At 45.7% G+C, this 22,456-nt stretch overlaps 1 protein-coding gene across 2 annotated transcripts; it reads right to left on the bottom strand.

Moving 5' to 3' along the window:
* Positions 1-1,658: 1,658 nt before the first annotated feature.
* LOC149339808 (glycogen synthase kinase-3 beta-like) lies at positions 1,659-15,117 on the bottom strand. Of its 2 annotated transcripts, XM_089548472.1 has the most exons (6): positions 14,719-15,117; positions 14,493-14,546; positions 14,034-14,419; positions 13,828-13,958; positions 13,273-13,760; positions 1,659-1,936 (listed from the first exon to the last, which is right to left on the bottom strand). In XM_089548472.1, exons 1-6 carry the CDS (start codon positions 14,804-14,806, stop codon positions 1,800-1,802), a joined length of 1,284 nt encoding a protein of 427 aa, XP_089404598.1. In that variant the 5' UTR covers positions 14,807-15,117; the 3' UTR covers positions 1,659-1,799. The 2 variants fall into 2 exon arrangements, with proteins under 2 accessions (XP_089404598.1, XP_089404599.1); XM_089548473.1 differs by lacking the exon at positions 14,493-14,546 and having other exon boundaries at positions 14,719-15,114.
* Between the last annotated feature and the right edge of the window lie 7,339 nt (positions 15,118-22,456).

The raw sequence follows: 22,456 nt of genomic DNA, 5'->3' as shown, positions 1-22,456 counted from the left end.
GGCTCGTGTATTGTGCGATGTCAGTGCACGTTAAAGAAGCCCAGGTGGTTGAAATTTCCGGAGCCCTCCACTACGGCGTCTCTCATAGCCTGCGTCGCTTTGGGACGTTGAACCCCAATAAACCAATAAACCAACCACCTTCCTATCAACGCCTGAACGATTCAAGCTATATTTAAAAAGTGAATTTATTTATCTCGACTTATTACTGAAGTTGGCTGAGCAAAAAAACGGTACTGAAACCTTAAACCGTAATAACATCCACGTGATATCATTTCTCATGAACGCTTAGGTTTTTTAAAAACCTTGGTCCAAGTTAGCTGAGACACCCTGTATATGTGCAGATATGCACAAGAAAGTGTACACCTGTATATACAAAGTATAGTTTATTGGTTTCTTGGGGTTTAACGTCCCAAAGCAACTAAGGCTATGAGGGACGCCGTAGTGAAGGGCTCCGGAACTTCTGACCACCTGGGGTTCTTTAACGTGCACTGACATTGCACAGTACACGGGCCTCTAGAATTTCGCCTTCATCCAAATTCAGCCGCTGCGGCCGGGATCGAACCTGCGTCTTTTGGGTCAGTAGCCGAGCGCCGTAACCACTGAGCCACTGCGGCGGGGCATACAAAGTATATATATATATACACACAATTCAGGCAAGGAAGGAATGCACAGAAAAATGACCCATTTATCTACACTTTAAAGATGCAAACAAGCATTTGTCCAAATATACAAAAGTGGTATGCAGAACCAAAACAAGTGAGACAGTGCATAAGCTCCCACTGCAGCAATTTTTTTTTTTTTTTTGCATGTATGAATAAATAAAACAATAAAAAACATTACAAAAAACCACAGGCTAATAAAGGAGCCAAAATGCCCGCTTTAATTCAATAAAATCTGGACACTAGAACGTACTATATGGCAAAAGCACAGGCATACATTACGCGGGAGTCCCAACAGCGAATGTGCATTAGTGCTCTAAACACAAACGGTCTTATCACCTCTTCTAGCAAGCTTTTTATCTCCAGTCAACAACACATGGATCTTGACTCCGGTCTTCACTAGACAGCCTTGCACAAGGAACATTTTGGAGACCCTACCAGAGTTCCAAATGTCTTGAAAGCTGGAAAGTACCAGGTCCATCTATCAATCTGTCAACTCAATATTGTTCTGCTGTGCAAGTTCCACGCCAGATTAAATGTTGCCAAGCTGGTGAACTCCGCACAACTGCAGTTTCCACAAGCTAAAATTTTGTCCTTACAGTGCCACGAGAAAAAGACAATTGGCATGTTTGGCGCCACAAGACGTATTTGGCAGTGGTGCACATATGCAGAAAGGACTCGGCTCAAGCCATTTGCAAGCCCCCTGAATTTCCGATCAATCACGACTCTTGCCACGGTATTGGCGAGGTGGTTTGAGGCCACCGCCACATCTCTCGCCAACAGTTGAGCTGCAGCACTGGCCAGGCACTTTTCTCGGTGGTGTAGCTCAGTCAGAAGTAGCCACAGTGTACACACTTTGCACGTGCGTGTGTGGATCACTCATTTCCAGCTAGAAAAAAAAAGAGTGGCTCCCTGGCGACACGCGAAACACAAGCTGCCCATTCCAAACAACAACCTCTGAGGGAGTGAGAGAGCGAGGGTCCAGGGACAGAGGAGAGAGAGGCAGATGGGAAACGTTTATTTCTGGCGCTACACGTCTAAAACTCTAATGCCACACAATAAATAGCGGGTGTGGGGGGGGGGGGGCCCTCCTCCTCCTCCCGCAGGGTATGTACACGCCTATGTACACACACACTTTATTTACACGGGGCCGCTGTTGGAGGTGGATGCCTCGGCCGGCTCAGAAGACCCTGCTGCCCCCGCTGCGGGAGCAGCCTCCCCACCTCGCAGATGCGCTGGGATCAGCGTGGCGTTCAGCTGCGGCTCCAGGGACAGCTCTGCACATGTGCGCCACCAATGCCTCAGTACAGTGCTTCGCATCAGCCATCATGAACACACACTCGCGGGTTGCACGTCCTAAGTGTTCAGAGAATAAGGGCTGCTTATTGCTCTATGAAAAAGCAAACAATGGTATGAGGCAGGTGGCATCAAAGCAAGAAGCACTACCACAAGGGAGGAATGCAAGATGTACAAAACATTTGTAATGCCATTCAAGTCTGCATCAAGGTCTTGAAAAAAAAAAAAAAAATTATTAATGAAGTCACAGTTATAAAATTTTCAGGCCACATGTATTTTCGTGCACTGATTCTAGATGTCATTTAATTTCGTGTAAAACAATTCCTTGAGGACATGTGCAATTTTCATGCAAGTATTTTGGGAAAAGTTTTGCAGAAAATTTGCTGCAGGAAACTCGCTGAAATGCGATCTGAAATGCGCTGAAATGCGATGCTATCATAGAACTTGAGTTATAGGGTACTGAAGCTGCCACTTCAGAAACAGGAATACGCACTTTTCTTCTCATTTCTGAGGCGACAACTTCAAAACTCTATAACTCAAGTTCTATGATAGCCAGGATGATAATTTTACCCTTATTGCATTCCTTGGTGTCAAGAGAACCCAATGGCATGCATTTCAGCGAGTTTCCTGCAGCAAATTTTCTTCAAAACTTTTCCCAAAATACTTTCATAAAAATTGCACAAGTGCTCAAGGAATTCCTTTACACGAAATTAAATGACATATTTAGAATCAGCGCAGAAAAATACATGTGGCCTGAGAATTTCATTACTATATCTAGATTAATAAAATTTTCTTTTCAAGACCAGGGTCCCCCTTTAAATTAAAGTTAGCTGCATGCCAAAGCAAGCTCGCCCGACTACACACTTCATCAAACGTATCTCTGAGCAAACTTGCTGCCACGGTATATTTCCACTGCTAACAAGACTAGTTTTACCTGTGCGCACTCTAGCTCAATGCAGATTTGTCTGACACAGTAATATGTGAGCACATTGTTCTAACACAGATGTGAAAGCAACTAAAGCAGTAAAGTGAGCACCGTTAATATTTGCACCAGGACGACGGAACAAAATGCCACTGCAAACCTCCATACACAAAAAAGGGGATGCCGTGAAAGTACTTCAGCCAACACCTGCGTTCAGTGGCTAGGCGAACACAAGTGCTCTGCAGCGCAACACAACAATGTCCATGTAAGACAAGATGATGGCTCCTCATCGCACAGTGGCGCTGGGGGGGGGGGGGGGGGGGGGGGGGGGGGGTAAACCACAACCACAGCAAGCAACAAATAGAAGGGGGGGGGGGGGGGGGGGGGAAATAAACAAGCACTACAGGCTGCCATGAATGCCAACATTTTCTGCAAATATTAAGAAAAGAAAATGAGGCAGAGAAAACTTCCTCCGAGTCTGGCATGCCAAGATGAACATGTGTGCATTCAGCTACAAACTACAAGTTACTAAAACAGAACATGTAGCTGTGCTGTGAGGACTGAGCAGTACACAAAACTGCATAAAAAGGCAATCTGGCATTACTTTTAAGAAGGTGCCGCAGTGTAATTGCACAAGGCGGCAGCGATGTCTTTCTGGCAGGACATGTGCATGCACCACTAGTAAACAGCTACCGTGTACAGTTGAACCTCGTTATAACGGACACGAATATAGTGAACTACTGAATAAAACGAAGCCAAATCAAAGTTTGGCTGGTCCATGCTTTATTTCTATGAGAGTGCTATCTATATAACAAAAAAAAACAAACAAAAAAACAATCAAAATTTGACGCTTGATCGGTTAAAACGGAGTAGTTTTTTGTGTTCGCATGGCTCAAAAAACCTAAACTAACGCAAAATTTAGATTGTTTGAATTGCATGCCGCGGACATCTAGGGGCGGAAAAAGAAACTAGCGTCAACGGTCATCTAGCATATGACTGGTGCATGATCAAACCATCGTCCACGTGCCCCTGCCAGCACTTCTGCCGACCAGCAGGCACTGGGTCCATATTCCGTGATTCTGTCAACTCCGTCATGCGAAATGTCTGCTCAGAAATGCAAGGCAGTCTCGCTAGAAACGAAGACCAAGTTTTTTAGGGTAGTCGACAGCAGACGCAAGAAAACGGACATTGCTGTGGACTTTAGTGTTGTGCCTAGCACTCTATCGACAATATTAAATGCAAGGTAGATGATTGAAAACATCCATTCCAAAGGTGCTGTGAAGAATGACTGGAAGCATGTTACCGTGGAAAATTGGGCGTATTGGTACGTGTCTTGAACAAGTAAATGGCAGCGCAAGGAGACGAGGACTACATGAGACAACAAGGACGGCGCTGACCTTGTTGTCTCGTTTAGTCCTCGTCTGCTTGCACTGCCATTTATTTGTTCAAAGCATGTTAGGCCATATCACCACAAGGATGCTGAAGATGCCTTCTGTGGTTCAATAATGTTAGTGCACACCCTGCCTGTGTCTGGTTTGCTCCCTTCAAATGAAGGCGAGAAGTCTAGTTTGTCTTGGGCCATGTTGACTTTTATGCAAGCAGTGGTTGGCTCCACTGATTCAGACTGCAATGAGATTGTTTCCCACGCCTTGTCTGGTGAAGAAGCAGCGGTTAACTTCGAGAACAGCAAGATGTGGCTAGAAAGGTTCTGAATGCAACAGGAGCGCGACATGTACAATGTGGGGGAGACGACGTTTTTTTGTTGTTTTTTTCAAGCTGCTCTCGGAAAAATTGTTCACTGCAAAGAACAAACTGTGTTGATGTGGCAAGAAAAGTAAAGAATGCGTCACCATCTCAGTTGCTTTGAATATGGATGAATCTGACAAGAGGCGGCTAACTGTCACTGGTAAGTCAGATCGACCCAGGGGCCTGCACAACGTCCACAACCTACAAGCAGACTACTGTTCTAATAAGAAGGCATGGATGACATTAGCACTGTCTGAAGAATAGTTGACGGCCTTAACACCTAATATTGAACAACTGCTCTGCTCAAAAGAGCGTGTTCCAGTTGAAGCGGAGCGCTAAGTTTCTCTGCCATCGAATTCAACCTCCGTGCTCCAGCCATTGGATAGGGGCATCATTCGGTCTTAAAATGCTGCTGTCGGAAGCGACTGGTAACACACCTTGTTTGCGATATAGACAGGGACATGTCAACAACCATAAACCTTAAAACAACTGGACACTCTGTACGGTGCATGGAATGAAGTGATGCAGTTGACTGTGAGAGTTTGTGTCGATGCTGGGCTGATGCCATCCGCCAGTCCGACAGAGTCCAATGATCCTGAACCTCAAGCAGAGAATTTCAGCAAAATGATCTGATAACTGGTGGTTCCAAACGTTACATTCGAGGGTTTCGTATCTGCAGATAACTTGGCTGTGGCGCCCACACTGACCGACAAAGAAATTGTCGGTCAACCACTTCCTGTACATGAAGCCAATAGTGATGATGAAAGCGAAGAGAGCTTTAAGCAGCGCTGAGGCAGCTGACATAACCAGGAAATTAAGGGGCGACCTCGAGAAGGTACCTGTGGCCAAATCAGCTGACGTCGAGAAAGCACTGCACTCTATTGATTCCGTCGAGAAGTTTATCATGGCAAATACCGTGAAGTGCTGCCAAACAAAGATCATATCGGTTCTTAAATAAATTGTTTGTGCACGTGACCAGAGTATCTAGCTGTGTGTTCATTTTTGAGCATGAAATGAAAGGAGACGTTTCAAATGTTTATACCACACTTTAGGTTAAAAAATTGTCCGGTTTTGCAATTTTGTGCTTTCCATCTTAGAGTGCCCCTTGCTTGGGGTTTATTGGATTTTTTTGCGGGATAACAAACAAATTTCCGTGAAAAATCGACTTCGTTATAATGAGCTTCAACTGTATAAGAAAAATGACAATTTTCATCCACACAAGCTAAAAACCACTGTTTCCAAAGGGTTCCTGCATTTTGTGCTTCCAATACAACTGAACTCGAAAGGGGTAGATAGTTTGATACACTATTCCTATTTGACATAAAGAACACAGCAGTTGACATGCAACTCAGAGGCAAGAGTACACTGCACCAACGTAAGTGCTGTGCAGCTTCTCGAGACTAGGCAGTGGTAGGCCTAACCTGTTCCACGTTGAAGCTGTAGCGGACTCTGCTTTGGAACTAGCCACTGCCTATCGTAATATGTCTAATTCGATTATGACTGCTCAATAAATAGCACAATTGGGCATTACGGTTAAGGAATAGATGATTTCTGCAAGCCTTCAGTAGCAAAGCACGCTCAAATCAACAGGTGAGAGCTGCCTTTAGCCTTTAGTTCGCTAGGCTAGCTTCAGTGCATAAGGGCGATATAGCGCCGAAAACGAGTACAAGAGATGAAAGGCCACCATCAAGCACATGCAATGTTCACCTCGTCACACCGTTTGACAGCACTAGTGCTGCCAGCTAAGGCCACGCAGCTGACCAAGTCTCTACTTGCGAAAAATCACCGATGACACTCGACCGATGATGCAAAATGGCACTCAATATCAGTTACATGTAGTACTTACAGTGATGCTTTTTGCATTAAAAACAAAACTATTTCTCAATGAGGGACTACATGACATAGACAACCAATAATATTAACATCATATGGATTTTATCATACAATTAACTGCTTTAGACTGTGACCAACTGTAAGACAAAATTCAAAAGAATCCTCGATAGAAATCGATCACAACTAGCTTCGAACAGCTTCGTGGCTTTGAAAGTAGGAAGGCTGTAATGTGATAGCAGCCAATGTAAACAGTCAGTGACGCTGAAAACTATGCAAATACGAGATTTCAAATTTGTGCTATGGCTTTGAGAGGTAAATAAAACGTCCATCATAAACCACGCTGTGAAATCTACACAAGAAAGGCCATCATTTCAGTCACTGTGTGCATTTAGACTGCTAATAGACTACCAGAGCAAGCTTCTCATAAGCAGCCAGCCATGACCATGGTAAATGTTTAACTCTTTCGTTACCACGCCACTGTGCTTCGATCACCGGTGATCGAAAAATTCGAAGCGCTACGGCAGCGCGACCGCGGCCGCTACGGACTTGCTGAGTCATTCGGTTTGTTGTTCACACATTAAACTTCAACTTCCTGTTTAGTTTATATTTTTGCCAAAAAGCGGCAATTTTTGAGACGCGCTTGAAGTTGGGTGTGCGGCGTCGGGCGCTCTGAACAAGCCGTCATCATCGGGAATGGCGCTCGCTCGAAAAAACCCCGTTCCACTCAATTCTGCTGCGTTTGCACCACATATTTTTGATGTATCGATTAGCACGGACCCTGACGACGATGCTGTATCGTCAGGTATTGTTTCGAAGCCCAAACTGGGCAACGAGAGCCCAGAACGCTCGCCTGTGCGTTCAGATTCCTCGTTCCGGTCTGTTTGTGCGAACCGAAGCTCCTCATTGTAGCCGTTACGGTGATGTGGCGCCATCTAAGTTGTTCTCCAGAGACTACAGTTTCGGTTTCTGCGTAGAGAGCAATTTTCCCACGACGCGCGAATTTTTGAAATGCCCTTGAAGCGGAGGGTACGGCGCGGACGCTCCGTGCATGGCGTCGGGCGCGCAGACGGCGCGCGCTCGGAAAAACCTTGCTGCGCGCAATTCTACTGCGTTGACTGCAATTATTATCTATGCTACGAGTAGTAGAGTCTCTGGTGACGATGTTGCATTGTTGGATTTTGGTTCAGACGCTGTAACTGCGCAAACCGATCCCGGAACGTTGGCCTGATAGTTTCGCTTTCTTTTTCCTGTCCGCTTGTGCGGGCGCATCTGGTTTGTTGTTCAGACGGTTAGTTCCATTTTCGGCCTAGTTCGTAATTTCCCCGCCAGTCGTGCATTTTTGAAGTGCCCTTGGAGCATAGGCTTATTGCGACATAATACGCGGTGAGGATGGCGTCACGTCGAGGTCGGGCGCTTCGCGCGCTCGGAAGAGTCCCGCTGCACGTGATTCTCTAGCCTCTGCAGCTGATTTTCAAGATCCTCCGAGCAGCAGTGACTCGGACGAAGATGTTGTAACGTCGGATTTCGATTCTGCAGCTACATCGCATCTATACTTATCGCATACTATATATCGCAATATCACACCTATACTTGTTGTGTTTTATATTTTTTTTTTAATTTTTGACGTAAATTAAATAAGTTTTGATTTGTATTTTTTAAACCACGCTTACCAAGCTTTCGTTTGGCGCATAACATTACACTTCCAATTTTTTTTTTGTTGGACTGTAAAAATCATATAAAGGGCACTCTCAAACGAGCCTTTTCAAGAGGCATGAAGAAAAAAAAGTCTAGCTCGAAAACTATTCAAGTTATAATTTTCAAACTTTAATGCCATGTTTTAGAAAGAATTTGAATTGTTTTGTAGTTTCTAGAATTTTTTTAGTACAAGTGTTTGGAAAGTTATTGTCATATAAACACAAAACTTTTCTTCTTTTTTACTTTTTGTTGTGTTTACTGATTTTTTTTTCACAGCATTTCAAGCAGAATATGTGTTCAAATAAATTTCATTATAAAGCGCATTCTATCTGAATTATTGTTATGCATTTTATATAATTTTATCTATCACACCTTTTCTAAAAAAAAATTTTGTCTGAGACATGTGAAAAATGGTCGTTTTTCCCGTGGTAAGGAAAGAGTTAAAGAAGTGTACTGACATTTATAGACTTTATTTGTGTGTCCACCGAAAGCTCCTTGCCCAAATAGACGAATACTCAGCTATGGCACTGAGAAACTGAGCGGAACAATTTAGCCTAATTTTCCCATAAGGTAGTCTTGTTTTCTGATGGTAGACTGTGTACTGCAAACCATGACACTGAGGACATGATATACATTTAGTATAGCAACCATATGCAACTCTATGGACAGGATGACTGCAGCACTGCCTAGATGACGTACAGTGGCGATAATGAGCATGACGTTAAACAAGATGCAAGGATTCTGTTAAAACTACACCTGAGAGCAATAATGAAGTTTTCAGAATACTACCAACAAAACAAAACTGCCGATATCAATCACAGCTTCCAGCAACAGCTTTTGCTGGAAGCATGGTGGCCGCATGCTTTTCTGGAAATGGAATAGACTGTGAGAAAGCTTGGTTAAACCTGTTTAAGAAACAGCAACTAGCAGCGAGAGAACAAATTAAGGCGCCTGAAGTTTCTTCCAACAAAAATAAAAACAATATGATAAAGTACAGTTTATCAACTCCAGGCAACTTAACTAGATTACTTGGAGGGAAATTTTTGACAGCACGATGCAACCATCGGCTCTGGCCAGACTTCCTCTGGCAATTTAAAATATAAATTTCGGCCAAAACCTTGAATTCTGCCCTAGCTAGTGCCATCATATAGAAAGAGCTGCAGGAATTTTTTAATGTTTCTAAACTCTTATCTAGCACCAGACTGCTATTTAAACGATAAAGTTCAAGAGATAGCTGGTGATCACTTGACCAATGCAGCAGCGCACAGAAACTGTCACAGACTCGTGTTAAATTTACACAAAGCTGCAGACGTAATTCTTATCCAAGCAGGATAGCCAAAGCATTAGCCACAATTCAGAAAATTGATATAAACAGTTATTAAAAGAAATGATACTTCCCTACTGTTGTTATAACAAGAAAAGGCATGTCTGAAATCACTGTTGATTTCTTTCAATTGTTAAATGACAAAGAAAGGAGAAAATACCATGACCAAACACAAGGAAATGTGCGCGCGTGCGTGTGTGTGTGTCAAAGTGAACTATGGGCTATGAAGTGTGCCATAGAAAAGGACTTCGGATTATGTCCAACAAACTCCCAATTCTTTAATGTATACCAAAATCTCAGTACCGGGGCATCACGAGGTACCCTGGACATAAACATGTGTCACGGGCATAATGCTAAAATTTCTGAGAAAATACAAAAGCAAGTTTTTGTACAATGCTGCTCACATCTGTCTGCAAACAAGGCTATTTAGCCACATGCACAGATTACTCTGCAAGCTTAACTTCACTAGTTTAGACATTTTGAAAGCCAGCTTCGACTGTTGACAATAAAAATTCAGATACTACACTTTATTCCTAACAACAAACATGCATTCTTGAAGTGCTCAGTCATTCTTTGACATCTGCTATACTAAACAGATGGCAATAAAATCTTTATTGTACACTCTTTTGTGCCCTGAACTGCCACGTTAAACAAGAAGGGTTAGCTGAAGTTAACGGCTGTCTACACCCATAAGCTGCACTATTATAGCAGTTGTTCTAACTGAAAATAAGAAAAACAACTAAGTATAAAGGTACTTGTGGTAAATTCCATGCTGCTTTCTCTTTCTTTCCCCAATCTCGTTGCTTTCCCTTGAAAACATGCTACATGGCATTGCCATCCACTATGTCGCAATTGTCCATTCAAATACGCGGATTTTAGTTTATATCATTACCAATCCAAAGCTGTGATCATGACCACTTACTTTTGCACTGCTTCTCAGACTGCACTTGTTACTTTACTGTCAAATAAGGTTTCACAACTGCTAGTCGGCCCTCCAATGGTATACGAAAAAGAAGAAAGCAAGCAAGAAAAGGAACAAACAATCCCTGCAGTTGAATTAAGGGGCTTCCACACCTGCACAAATTATGATCAGTTTAACAGTTCGTAAGAGCAATCACGAACTTCCACAAGACATTTTCGCTCACCCATCCGAGACTACCCCCACCACACAAATTCCTCAGAGGCTATTGTTTTGCATCAACTGCAACCCAACGCAAACACCTCAGCCTTCTACGCAAACGGTGTCCCACACATGCCCACCACTCACTACATCGTACCACCCGGGCCTGCCAACACAATCCAATAGCAGCTCCACTGGATTGAATCAACACCAACAGGCCATAAATGCCTACTAAAAGTGTTGCTAAATGGTAACGTGACACAGTTAATAAATGGGTCACAACCAGCATGGTGAACATGCTGATTCACAGACGAAATGCCCATTTATACCAATTCTGCAAGGGGCACATGCAATTTCAAGTGGACCAGCCTTGTGGAAGATACGGTACCAGCATGTCGCTAATCAACATCTCACTCCCAAAACTTACCGCAAATGCACTAACACTCGCACAGGCAAAAGATGAATACAAGTCATGCACACAGCCACAATAACTATCCAATGTGCTTCAGCAGGTGTATGCACTAGCAAAAACAGCTGTTACTAACCACTTCTACACTGAGCGACTCCAACGTCATGGCTATTTTCATCCTCATGCCTGTCAACCCTCTTCCAGCGAGGCTTGAAAGCAATTTTCTCCAAACCAGAAAGATTTAAAAAAAAAGCACGTTGCTATTACCTTACATGGATGATAACAAATAGCGATCATACAGGAAAACCTGCTGCTACGGATGAGCAACGGATAATGGCAAAGTGCCATGGCAGGGTGACAAAACTAGGGTGCGAGTGAACGGCTAGGGTGCAATTCGCTTATGACACAAGCAATCAGATGAGGGAAAAACAGTACTCTATAAGGGGTGTCTCAGTCTCGTGAGCTACCCTTGTCAATATCAAAGATATCTAAGCGGCTGCTTGCCATATGATAACTGAAAGATAACCTAAAAGTGATAAAGTGTCACCACGTGAACAGAGGAAAATACGGGCACGAATGAGGAAGACCAGGCATGCACACTATGGCTGACAAATGGAATGCCCGACAAACCACTGAGAGTTTTACAATCAATGCTACAGCCAATCTCCCTTGCTGGATTACAGATTTTAGGAATAATAATAAGGGCTAGCGTAAGAGCTAGCATCAGGCGTACGAGTGGAATGCTTTACAAAACCACTAGCTTCACCTGCAGCAAACTGCACACCATGCAAGCACAACATGCAAGCTGAGTGCAAGATGTGCTCTGCACAGGTCAGGGAATGAACTTCAGATGGACGTCCTTGCTCTAAACTAATGTGCAGGAATGCCGGTCAAAGCAGCCAGCAGCTACGACAAACATACAACAGACAGAAAACGGTCCACGAGGATCCCACAGATAACAGAACAAACACCACATTAACGACAATGTTTGCTGTCAGTGAAAAACCAGGAAAAACATTCCATAAGATAACAAAAAAAAAAAAAAAGAAAGAAAAGATAAAGTGACCGCAAACCTATCTTTATGACGCACACACTTTCTCTCTCTCTTTTTTCATAGTGGGAAGCTTGGTGACTAAAGGTCGTGATCCTGTAATAGTTATACTAGAAACACCGTAGTTGTTTCAAGAACTTAGTACAATGAACATGCTTGCTTTTATGCACCCCATACTGGAAACAATAACCAGCGAGCATGGTGACAGTTGCAAGCCAGTACAAGTGAAACTAGATAGTAGTATGTCCCCAAATGAAAAATGTCACATTTTGTTGAATAATGTAATGGCGACCTTCGCACATGCCTTTAGGGCAGTCGTATAACTTCTATGCTAATATACATACACATAACATATACATGCACAATAATACATACACATAAGCGTGCAAGCATTTAAGTGCATGCATATGCATAAAGTTGTTGATGTGCATAGCAAAGTGCATATGGGCTACTGCCATATATTCATCGATGCAACACACACTTCATCAACGCCAAGAGTGCTGTATAAAGTACAAATGGTAATATAATAAAAAAAAAAGAAAAATGAACAAATAAGGCTATTAGGAATTGCCAAAATTTCTGTTATGTTTTCTGTTATGTTTGAACGATAAGCTCACTCAAACAGGAAATAGTCACTTTCTACAATTTGAACTGAAAAGGAACTGAAGATCAGTTTCAATTACGCAGTGGTTGAATTAAGAAGAGTATTTTTAATACAACTCTGAATTAAAAAGATTCAACTGTATCATGCCTGATTCTCTCCCTACAAGGCAAGATGTTTTTGCTTAAACCATATCAAAACACATGTTCAGCTGATGGCCCCTTAGAGCTGCGAGCCTTTGTGGACTCTTGCGTGTAGTACAAGGTTGGACAAAGGTTGCCCAGGCCACAGGGTCTCCTTTTGAGCAGCACGGTAGAGTGCTTATGGCGACTATGAAGCTACCGTTCTCAGCGCAAAAGGATGAGACTCCTCACTCTCTACAATACTTGAAAGCAGACGTTTTGGCCTCGAAGACTTTCGACCAACCCGGTACCTAACATATCTGAGTCCCACGCAGTAAGGAGTGAGATGCAATGGCTTTCCAGAGCGAGTGGAATACGCCCCACAGGTATGCACTATGTATTTACGTTCTGTGCATGCAACCATGTCTGGCAATGATGCTCGACAATCGTGCAACGCAAAACACTCTTTCAAGCGATTGAATGTGATGACCCACCGTGGGGTGTGAAGTCAAAGAGGGGAGGCAGCTCACGACCGCTGGGCAGCCGGGTGCCTGGCTCGCGCAGCTCGTCGAAGAAGGCATGCGCGCAGGCCTGGAGGGGACCCACACGTGCGCTGGGTGTGTATTCGAGCAGCCGGGCCACCAGGTCGATGGCCTCCGGCGGTGTCCGCGCCCGGAACACCTTGTGCCAGGGGTGTGCCTTGATCTGGGGGAACTTGAACTCCGTGTAGTTTCTGTTCATCTCGCGGATCTGCTCCTTGGAGGGCGTGCCGAGGACCTTGATGATTTCCACCAGCTGGTCCACGCCACTGTCACCCGGGAAGATGGGCTGGCCCAGCAGCAGTTCGGCTAGCACGCAGCCCGCCGACCACACGTCTATCATGGTTGTGTAGTCCGTGGCACCAAAGATCAGCTCGGGGGCCCGGTAGTAGCGCGAGCAGATGTACGACACGTTGGGCTCGCCCTTGATCAACAGCTTGGCACTGTCGACAAAGCAAAGGACCAACCAATGCAGCCACCACTGTCGAAGTGATAGCTAGACCAACTCACCTGCCAAAGTCGCACAGCTTGAGAACGCCCGTCTCTGGGTCAAGCAGTAGGTTCTGAGGTTTGATGTCTCGGTGGCAAATGCCCAGAGAATGAATGTAGGCCAGGCTGCGGAACAGCTGGTACATGTAGAGCTGCGTGGGTACACACGTTCGGGTTAGACATGGATCGGCCGCCTGCCACCGACAGGAGGGCACCAGCAAGCTCACCTTGATGAAGGAGATCGGGATGGTCTGCTTGGACTTGCTGTAGTGGCGCGCCACCCGGTACACGGTCTCGGGGATGTACTCGAGCACCAGGTTCAGGTACACCTCGTCCTTCTTGTCGCCGCTCGAGTAGAAGAAGTACTTGAGCTTCACTATGTTACAGTGGTCCAGGCGGCGCATGATCTGCAGCTCGCGGTTCTTGAAGCGCTTGTCCTGCAGCACCTTCTTGATGGCCACCAGCTGGCCCGAGTCCAGTAGCCGCGCCTGGTACACCACCCCGAAGGAGCCGTTGCCGATCACCTTGGTGTCGCAGTAGGACACCTCCTGCGGCCGGTCCGGCCCCTGGCCCGGGGTGGCCAGCACCGTGGTCACCTTGGCGCCGTCCTTGCCTGCACCGGAGCCGCGACCACTGGAGATATGTACGCCCGGGGGCCGACGCCGCGCCCGCACACCTCCACTTACCGGGCACCAGGTCGATCTCGTTTATGATATTGGTGGCCAGATCCAGATCCGAATCTAACGTGGCGCAACGCCCGATCCCCACGGGCATGCAAGAGAGAGACAGAGGAGACGACGCGCTGTGCCACGCTGCCCCCCGCCCTGCTTTTTTTTTTTCTTTTGATCGCGAGTCACCGGCCCCGCCGCGCTGCGCCATGTTACGAGCGTTAGGCCTACGAACCGTACTTACTGGTTATTTTCACTCCAGCGAGAAAATTCGGCTGTTGAGGCTGCTTGTTCCCTTCAGCAAAGGAAGTCGTCCTCGGCCGTCCACTCATTATAACGTACGCTCGGGAAGATCAAAGTTCCTTGTGACTTCACATCACGGTTCTTCGGCAGACGGCAGTGCTATTAGGCCTAGCATTCAGCTGTCGATACTGCACCGTCTGCCCTACACAGCCACTCGCGGCCGACCTCGCCCGGGCTCGGGCCTCCGGGTGACCATGTTCACTGGTCTCCACTCGACTCCGTAGCACGGCGCCGGGTTTCTCTTCGTTAACCAGCGGTAGTCCGGCGGTAACGTAACTCCGTACGCGCAGCGATCAGGCATTGACCTAAACGTCACCCTCGGCTCGCGTTCGGGCTTCGTCGGCTATCCTCGGAGAAGTTTCGAAACGAGTCGGATAAATTCCGCGCTGACGTCACAGCACCTAGCAACCGCGTCTAGCGTTCTAAACTCATGTCCTAAACAAAATCCCGAACACGGAGGTTAGCTAACGTGCGCGCCTGCTTAAAAAACGACTGCAAGGTCCTACATTTCAGCAGAGGCGATTCATAACTCAAATTTTTCATAGGGTCTATTACTGGCGTTCTGCACTTGCAGCAGACGACGAAGACGACAGCCATTTTAGCTCAGCTGGCTACGCTTCTTGAGTGGGAGCTGGGCGATGGGGAAATTACTGTAACTAATTTGCACCATTCGAAATATGTGCGTACAACATAAAGAGAAGATGCAACGTGAGCAAAATTAATTCAGCCCGCAAAATACTAATAGTCTTGATGACATTGAAGGGGTCCGAAACTTTCATTCAAACGTCATCGCATACCCTACGTCTGGCGGCAACTATGCAGGGGTGTCCAGATGTAGCTCTCTCTTTAAAAATGACATCTCGAGTAAGCGATATTCTTGCATGAATTTTCTGTTGCCTAGCAACGGTCCAATATGTGTCCCCTAAGTGGCATCTGATTGAAGACAACCAAGCAGACGTAATTCAACCAGACGTAATTTGACGTAAGACAACTAGACGTTAATTCCAGAGCACAGGCAGGCTCGTGTATAATAGAGCGTACACCGGGCAGTGCGCTTCAGGATTATCTAACGCTTGGAAACTTCAAGCATCTGCAGCACTAGCGACCTCTCGCCACCAGCTAGAAAAAGGTAGATGGCATCGCGTTACAGCCTACAAAGCCGTGTAGTTATGCCAATTTCGGAGGCTATTTTTTGCAGACGTTCCAAACAATGTAGGAGGTGGGTCATATCTTCATCAAACGAATGAGTGGCTTTTACTCTGCACACCTCACAAATTTAAAAAAGCCTGCTTTCAAATCGTTCAAATTATAACCTGTTCGGAATTTTGCTGTATTGGCCTCCGAGATTGCCAACTGCTGCTCTTCACAATTTCACGCTTCCAAGGTCCCCCACGAGGCTACATCGAGATTTTGAAAGGGGGCGATAGCGTCGCGTTGCCGTGTGTTGCATGCCGTGTTGTCTGTCGGCATGTTTGCCTGGATGACCGCTCGATGTCGGTCAGCAAAGCTGCTCGAATTCATTAAAGTCTCCTGCTCCAATGCGCGGTATATGAGAATGAGTCATTGCACTGACTTTTATGCGTGGTGCATAATAAAGAACCCTAAAGGGTGAAAAGACACGTATCGAACAAGAGATGGTGTGAACCCCTGCAGTACGCTGTGCTCATAGCAACTGCCGCTGCGCATGCTTGGGCGCTCCGAACGGAAGTTGCAAAGGCGGGGTGTTCAAAATCAGGAATTCCTTTTAAAACTTTTCAAGAGCTTGTTTCTTTTCTAAATGCACGGCAAACACTTCCGAAATTACAGGATTTGTTAAAAGCCGCGCTCTTAAATGTTTGAAGAGCTGGAAGTACAAAAAATAATGTCAGCGTGCATCAGTTATAATTAGTTATTTGCATCGGTCAACCTGCAGATAAAGCTGCGTCCACTGGGATGAAGGAACCGCTAAGATTTGGCATTAATTTCATTTCACAACCTGCACAGAAAAAATAAGGAAATGACGCGCGTTCTTCTTTACAGGAGCAGCATTTGTCCATGCCCCCTTCACTGCTCACTCAAGACTCACTCATGTGAGTCAGCGCTTGTCCTGTGTTTTCTTCCACTCTGTCTGCGTCGTTGAGCTGTTTGCCTTCAAGTTTAAAATTTCGCAAATGTGCTAAGGCATTCTATAGCTGAACGAAAAACTTGCAACATCATTTTTAATGGTTGCATGAGAATTATCACGCATGTTTCAGCACATTAGAAGGTTCATTAATTGACACTCGCTGATATCTTAAGGTGATTCTCAAAGTTACCGCCTCATGGAAACTGGAGAACAGCTGCTTGCATATAAAAACGTTTTTTTTTTTTTTTTTTCAGTTCTAGCTATAGCTCGGCGTCATGGCATGTGACTCACTCACGTTCAATTACTATATTTTTCTCCTTTACCTCTAACTGGCCTCACATTCATTCATAATCATAGGTGTTCACGTACAGTCGTCTGCAGACTTGTCTAGAGGGCTCGAACGGCGTGTGCTGTGCATTTATGACAGTCGCCGCTGTCCGGTGGCTTTTAAAAGGCTTGATGATTTAAACACGATTCATAGGAGTGCGCATGCCCGATAGTGTCTAGTTTCAAGCCTTAGGACACTTGAGTGCGCTAGACAGGTGTGTGGACGATTGTACAATGACACATCCGTTTACACTCACAGGGATTCACGTCCATTGACAGTCGCTCACACCAGAGCAGAAGCTGGCGTCCAGTCACACTCACACCCGCTCATACTTGCAGGGGCCCACGTCCGCTCGCACTAACAACCACTCACACCCCTGAAAGGGCTCAAGTCGCTCAAGTACGCGGACACTCACAGGGGCTTACGTCCAATCACACCCACAGGTCTGATGTCCACTTACACTCATAAACACTGACGGTGACGACCATAAGAGTTCAGTTTCACTCACACTGCACTTTTTAAGGCTCAGAATTTCAGAGGGTCACTCACAGTTTCACACGCAGAGGCGGAACACTCGCATTATGGACTGCCATGTGCAACATTCTCGGACAAAAAATTTGAAAATTTGAAAATTTCAAGACAGTGTTATGGAAATACTGAAGGTAATGGTCCATTCTTCTAATATCTAGCGAAATCATTCTTTTAAAATGTTTCCATTGATCGCATCGAACAGTTAAGAGTGCCATAGAAAACCAATGGGGAATCATTTTGACGACAGCAAAAAGTTAATACAAAAAAAAAAATTAAGACTGCCGTCGGGTGATCTCCGGATATATCGATTGTTATAGTGAAATGCTACATTATACGAAAAAAATGTGTTCATCAGCGGTTTCCCGCTCAAAACAGCTTTTGTCCAGAATTGTGAGCGAACACATGCGGAACTCTCGCGCTACCGATTGTCCTGTGTTTGCGGTACGTAAGAACCCTGCTGTCGTACGCAATCTCAACGAGGTGGCAGTAGCACGTGATTGGGCATGCTTGTTTTATCACAGAGAAACTCCGTGCTAACCAGTTTCCAGGTGGTGCCAGCCTGTGACTCTCCTGTCGTACTGTCTGAAACGTACCAGACGATATCCGGCCTGAGGCAATGCGCAAGTGGTAAAAGGATCCCATACACCTATCTTTAGTTGCGTAGTTTCTTCATTCAAATGATTCGTTATACATTAGGATACATGGCTAACCATGTGGTATTCGCGTACGACCGCTAAATGATTTATAGTCGAATTTTTTCCTGATGCTGTTTCAGTTTCATCTACCGAACGATGGATATGAAGTGTTGGGTGGCTTAGGTCACTTGAGACATGCTGATACGTCGTTTTTTGCCATCCCAGCTCTTAAAGCAGGCTGGGCTAAGGGCTGTAGTGAATTAAATCTGCGGTGCAGTGATTATTCTGTAGCCTGAGCACAATGAAACGTTTCCAAACTGGAACCGAGCCGCCGCGCTAGAGAATTATAGTGAAAGTACAGTGCCCAGCACACGAAGTGACTTAGTACCCATGTGACCGAAGCTGTAATCAGTCAAGAAATTATTATTGCTGTTCCGGCTTTGCAGATGATGACATCGCGCGCGGTCACGCAGCGTCGATTTATAGGGCGCTTCCACTCAAACCACAGTGGCCGCCATATTAGGGTACTTGGAGGCACTGTGAAAGGCTGTGCTCATGTCTAGATGACTGATCGCCACATGCTCCAGCATGCACTGTTGAAGCTGTGCGCTTTACACCAACAAGGCTCCCTTCACTTCACATGCAAGCCTTCTTCAGTCACATCGGTTGGTGACTGCCTTGGAAGCTCTAGGCAATAAGAATGCATGCACTTGGTTGTGCCAGCTTTGCTTTAATTGCTTTCCCGAAACGCGCTGACGTTTATCAAGCAGGTCTGTAAGACTGGAAGGCACTTCAGAAGGTTACAGATTGACTGTGACACGTGCGTGGTTCCATGCGGCGACAAAACTTTGTTTCAGCATTCCAAGATGGCTGCGCCCATCGGCCGAAACCGTGTTGACAACTTTTTGTGCCTGTGAAGTAGAAGCTACGGGCGCGAGGCTATGCCTTTCCGGCCCATACGTTTGGTTCGTGAGCGCGTAGGAACAGCACACCACCAGAAGCCGCCGCCTTGTGTTTGTACAGTTCCCACTGAATAGGCACAGAAAGTTGTCTACGACCGTTCAACTTGCGTTGTTGCCACTGCGGGCCTATAGGAAAGCGGGAGCAAGCGCTCACGCGTTCGGGGGCTTTGGGCAGAGGCGCGCGAGGACACTTGCCCTGGAAGCCGCCCTTGGCTCAGGAGTCACCTGATTCCTCCCCTTGAGGCGAAATGGTGAGCGGTGGCCGCTGCTGCGTCATGGTGCCTGCCTTCGTCTTCTTCTGGCATCGGTGCGGCTTGCTCAGCTAGATACAACAAGGCGCAAGCATGTCAAGGCTTGGCGTCCTTCTAGCGATTGCTGTTGTAGCTGTTGTCCAGACATCTATAATACACACTGGGGTTCGGTTCAGGATGGACAGGCATAGGAATCAAACAGGACGCAATTGCATGTGCGTTCACTGCGTCGTTCTTATCTTTTGTTTTCGCCTCACGCAAAATCTTAAACCACATGCACCAATCGCCACCGCTCAGACTGAAGCTCGGTTGACCTCGTCTTCGATGGAAGTTACTGACAAGAGGGTCTAAGGCACTGTCCGCGAAACCTCTTAAGAGAGCATTTTTTAAAGGTGAGATATTATCCTGGTTAGGGATATCTGAAGAACGCTTTGCTTTTCCCCGTCGACCACGAGCTTTTGGGCAAGTTGGTTACTTTGCTTCCACATAACTGCAACGTAAAAATGACGAGCACAAAGGAAGAAACACCTACGACACGGTCGTAGGTGTTTCTTCCTTTGTGGTCGAAATTTTTACCCTGCAGTTATGTGGACCACATTTTACATGCCATGCGAGAAGCTTGTGTAGGCCATGGAGAATAATAATAATAAAAAAAAACTTGACACAACTTTCGTCACAACTTTCTGTGGCACTGCAGCGAGGCTAGGAAGGAAAGGGAAGAAGACGGGCCTTTGTCCCCGTGCTTTCGGCAGTGGGCTACCACATAGTGATGCAAAACTATCGGAAAATTGACTATCGATAGTATCGATAGTTGTTTTGAAACTATCGATAGTGTAAAAAAACTATCGATAGCGCTACTATCGATAGACTATCAATAGTAGAATCGAAAGTATTACTAACGCTAGTGTATTATTACTAGCGATAGTACTGCTATGGATAGCAAGACTATCGATAGTGAAACTGCCGATGGTATAAGACTATTGATAGTAACAATACTGATATTCTGCATTTGTTTGCCAGCGATATAACCAAAACATTTGCGATACCAATTTGGTTTCACGGTCTCATGAGGCTTAACGTCCCAGAGAGACTCAAGCTATGAGGGATGAGGTAGAGCAGGTCTCCGGGTAAATTTTGACCAGCTGTGGTTCTTTTACGTGCACTGGGACAGTTCGGAAAAATACCTGGAACTGCATCCGACGAAAGAACAAACAGCGCAACAACTTGCGCTGGCTTACACGACACTATCGTGCACTGCAGACGTCGTCTTGCTGACGTAACCACTGCAGAAATGCTTTTTGCACACATGCTTCACAACTATGACATTCACACGCTAACATTTTATCCAGCGACTTTACGTAGGGAACCAAGGGCGTCCGCAGAATTTTTTGCAGGGGGGGGGCCCCATTGGTTGTTGGCGCCGGAGGGGGGGGGGGGGGTATGTTCGTAGCAAAAAGGCACTATTTGCGGAGTATATTTATTTATATACAAATAAAATAAATAAGTAAAATACACACATGAAAGAAAAATTACAAACAGCAAATTAAAGCGAGGCTAGGAGAGATACATTGGAGTTTATCAACGAAGAAACAATTAAAATTAATAAAAATGCAAAAAGATACTATCACTTCGTGGAGAAGAGTGCTCAGTCTTGCTGCATACGGGTTCTCGACACACCCGGATTGATGACCAGCACACAGCACAATATGTTCACAAACACGCAACGACAGTCACTCAGTCAGTCTTCCTTGAACAGAAACTGTAGACGCCTCGGATTTTTCTGGGCGAATTGCGTGATGACACTGGTGATAAATTCATTTCTGTGCTTCATTACACGCTCTCGGTGCACACTCATCATACAAAGGCCGTCCAGTCTGTCGTTTGTCATCGTTGAGCGTAGCCACGTTTTCACTCTCCTCATTGTACTGAAGGAGCGTTCGACCGTACAGGTAGTAACTGGCAAAGCCAGAGCCACCTCAATGGCTTTTGCAACACCAGGGAAGAATGTCTTGGCCTGATGTAGAAGCTCGCAGTAAGTTATTTCTGATGGGTCCCCAGTTTTGTTGCACCACATCTCGTACCAAGAGATGGCCTCTTCCTTGAAGTTGTCGATGCCGTAAAAGCACTGGAGTTCTTCGGCGAGAACAGCGAACTCAACACGGCTCAAGTGCTTCATTTTTGATGGAAGCAGCTGGAGAAGTTTGAAGCTCCTCTCATTGCTTTCAGAAAAGCGCCGAGCTAAAGAAGCAGTGAGGGAGTCCAAGTACGGCACATATATTGCCACACGGTAGTATTCCTCTGGCGACTGAATCCCGTAGTTGTCTCGGTGGGCCTGACGAGAGACTTGTCTTGGTACAGATATCACCACATTTAAGTGATTGGCTGCCTCCCTTGCTGCATTCATGATGTTAGAGAACTCCTCTACAGCGTTTGTCCGGTGGCCGCGAAAAATACGTTGTAGCTCAGTGATGTGGCCATGCACAGAATGGAAGTCCATGGATACACCTTGCAGAATGTTCGTAGCTGGTTCGAGCCGAGCGCTGTACTTCGCTACAATATGCAAGCAGACGATGAAAGATGAGCTTGTTGTTGCGCAGTAGAGGATGTGAGCTCGTTGTCTAGTTGCAGCGTTCGAGCATGATTCCGTGGACGCGAGCTGCTCGAGTGCTTCGACTATGGCCACGTAATGCTGAGAGAAGATCCTAATAGACTTGTACTTTGCAGACCATCTTGTCTCACACAGCATCGGAATGTTGGGCAGCAATTTTCTCCGGAGCACGCTCTCGCGGAAGAAGTTTATGGTTTGTTTGATTATCCCAATTGTGTTTCGAATTTCAGAGACGTCGTTCAAATCGTTGATGGCGAGAT

The sequence above is a fragment of the Amblyomma mixtum genome, chromosome 6 (assembly GCF_055824585.1).
Source record: "Amblyomma mixtum isolate Tamu chromosome 6, ASM5582458v1, whole genome shotgun sequence".
Classification (NCBI taxonomy): domain Eukaryota; kingdom Metazoa; phylum Arthropoda; class Arachnida; order Ixodida; family Ixodidae; genus Amblyomma; species Amblyomma mixtum.
Note: the sequence above shows the minus strand (reverse complement) of the source record. Positions and strands in the feature narration are given on the sequence as shown.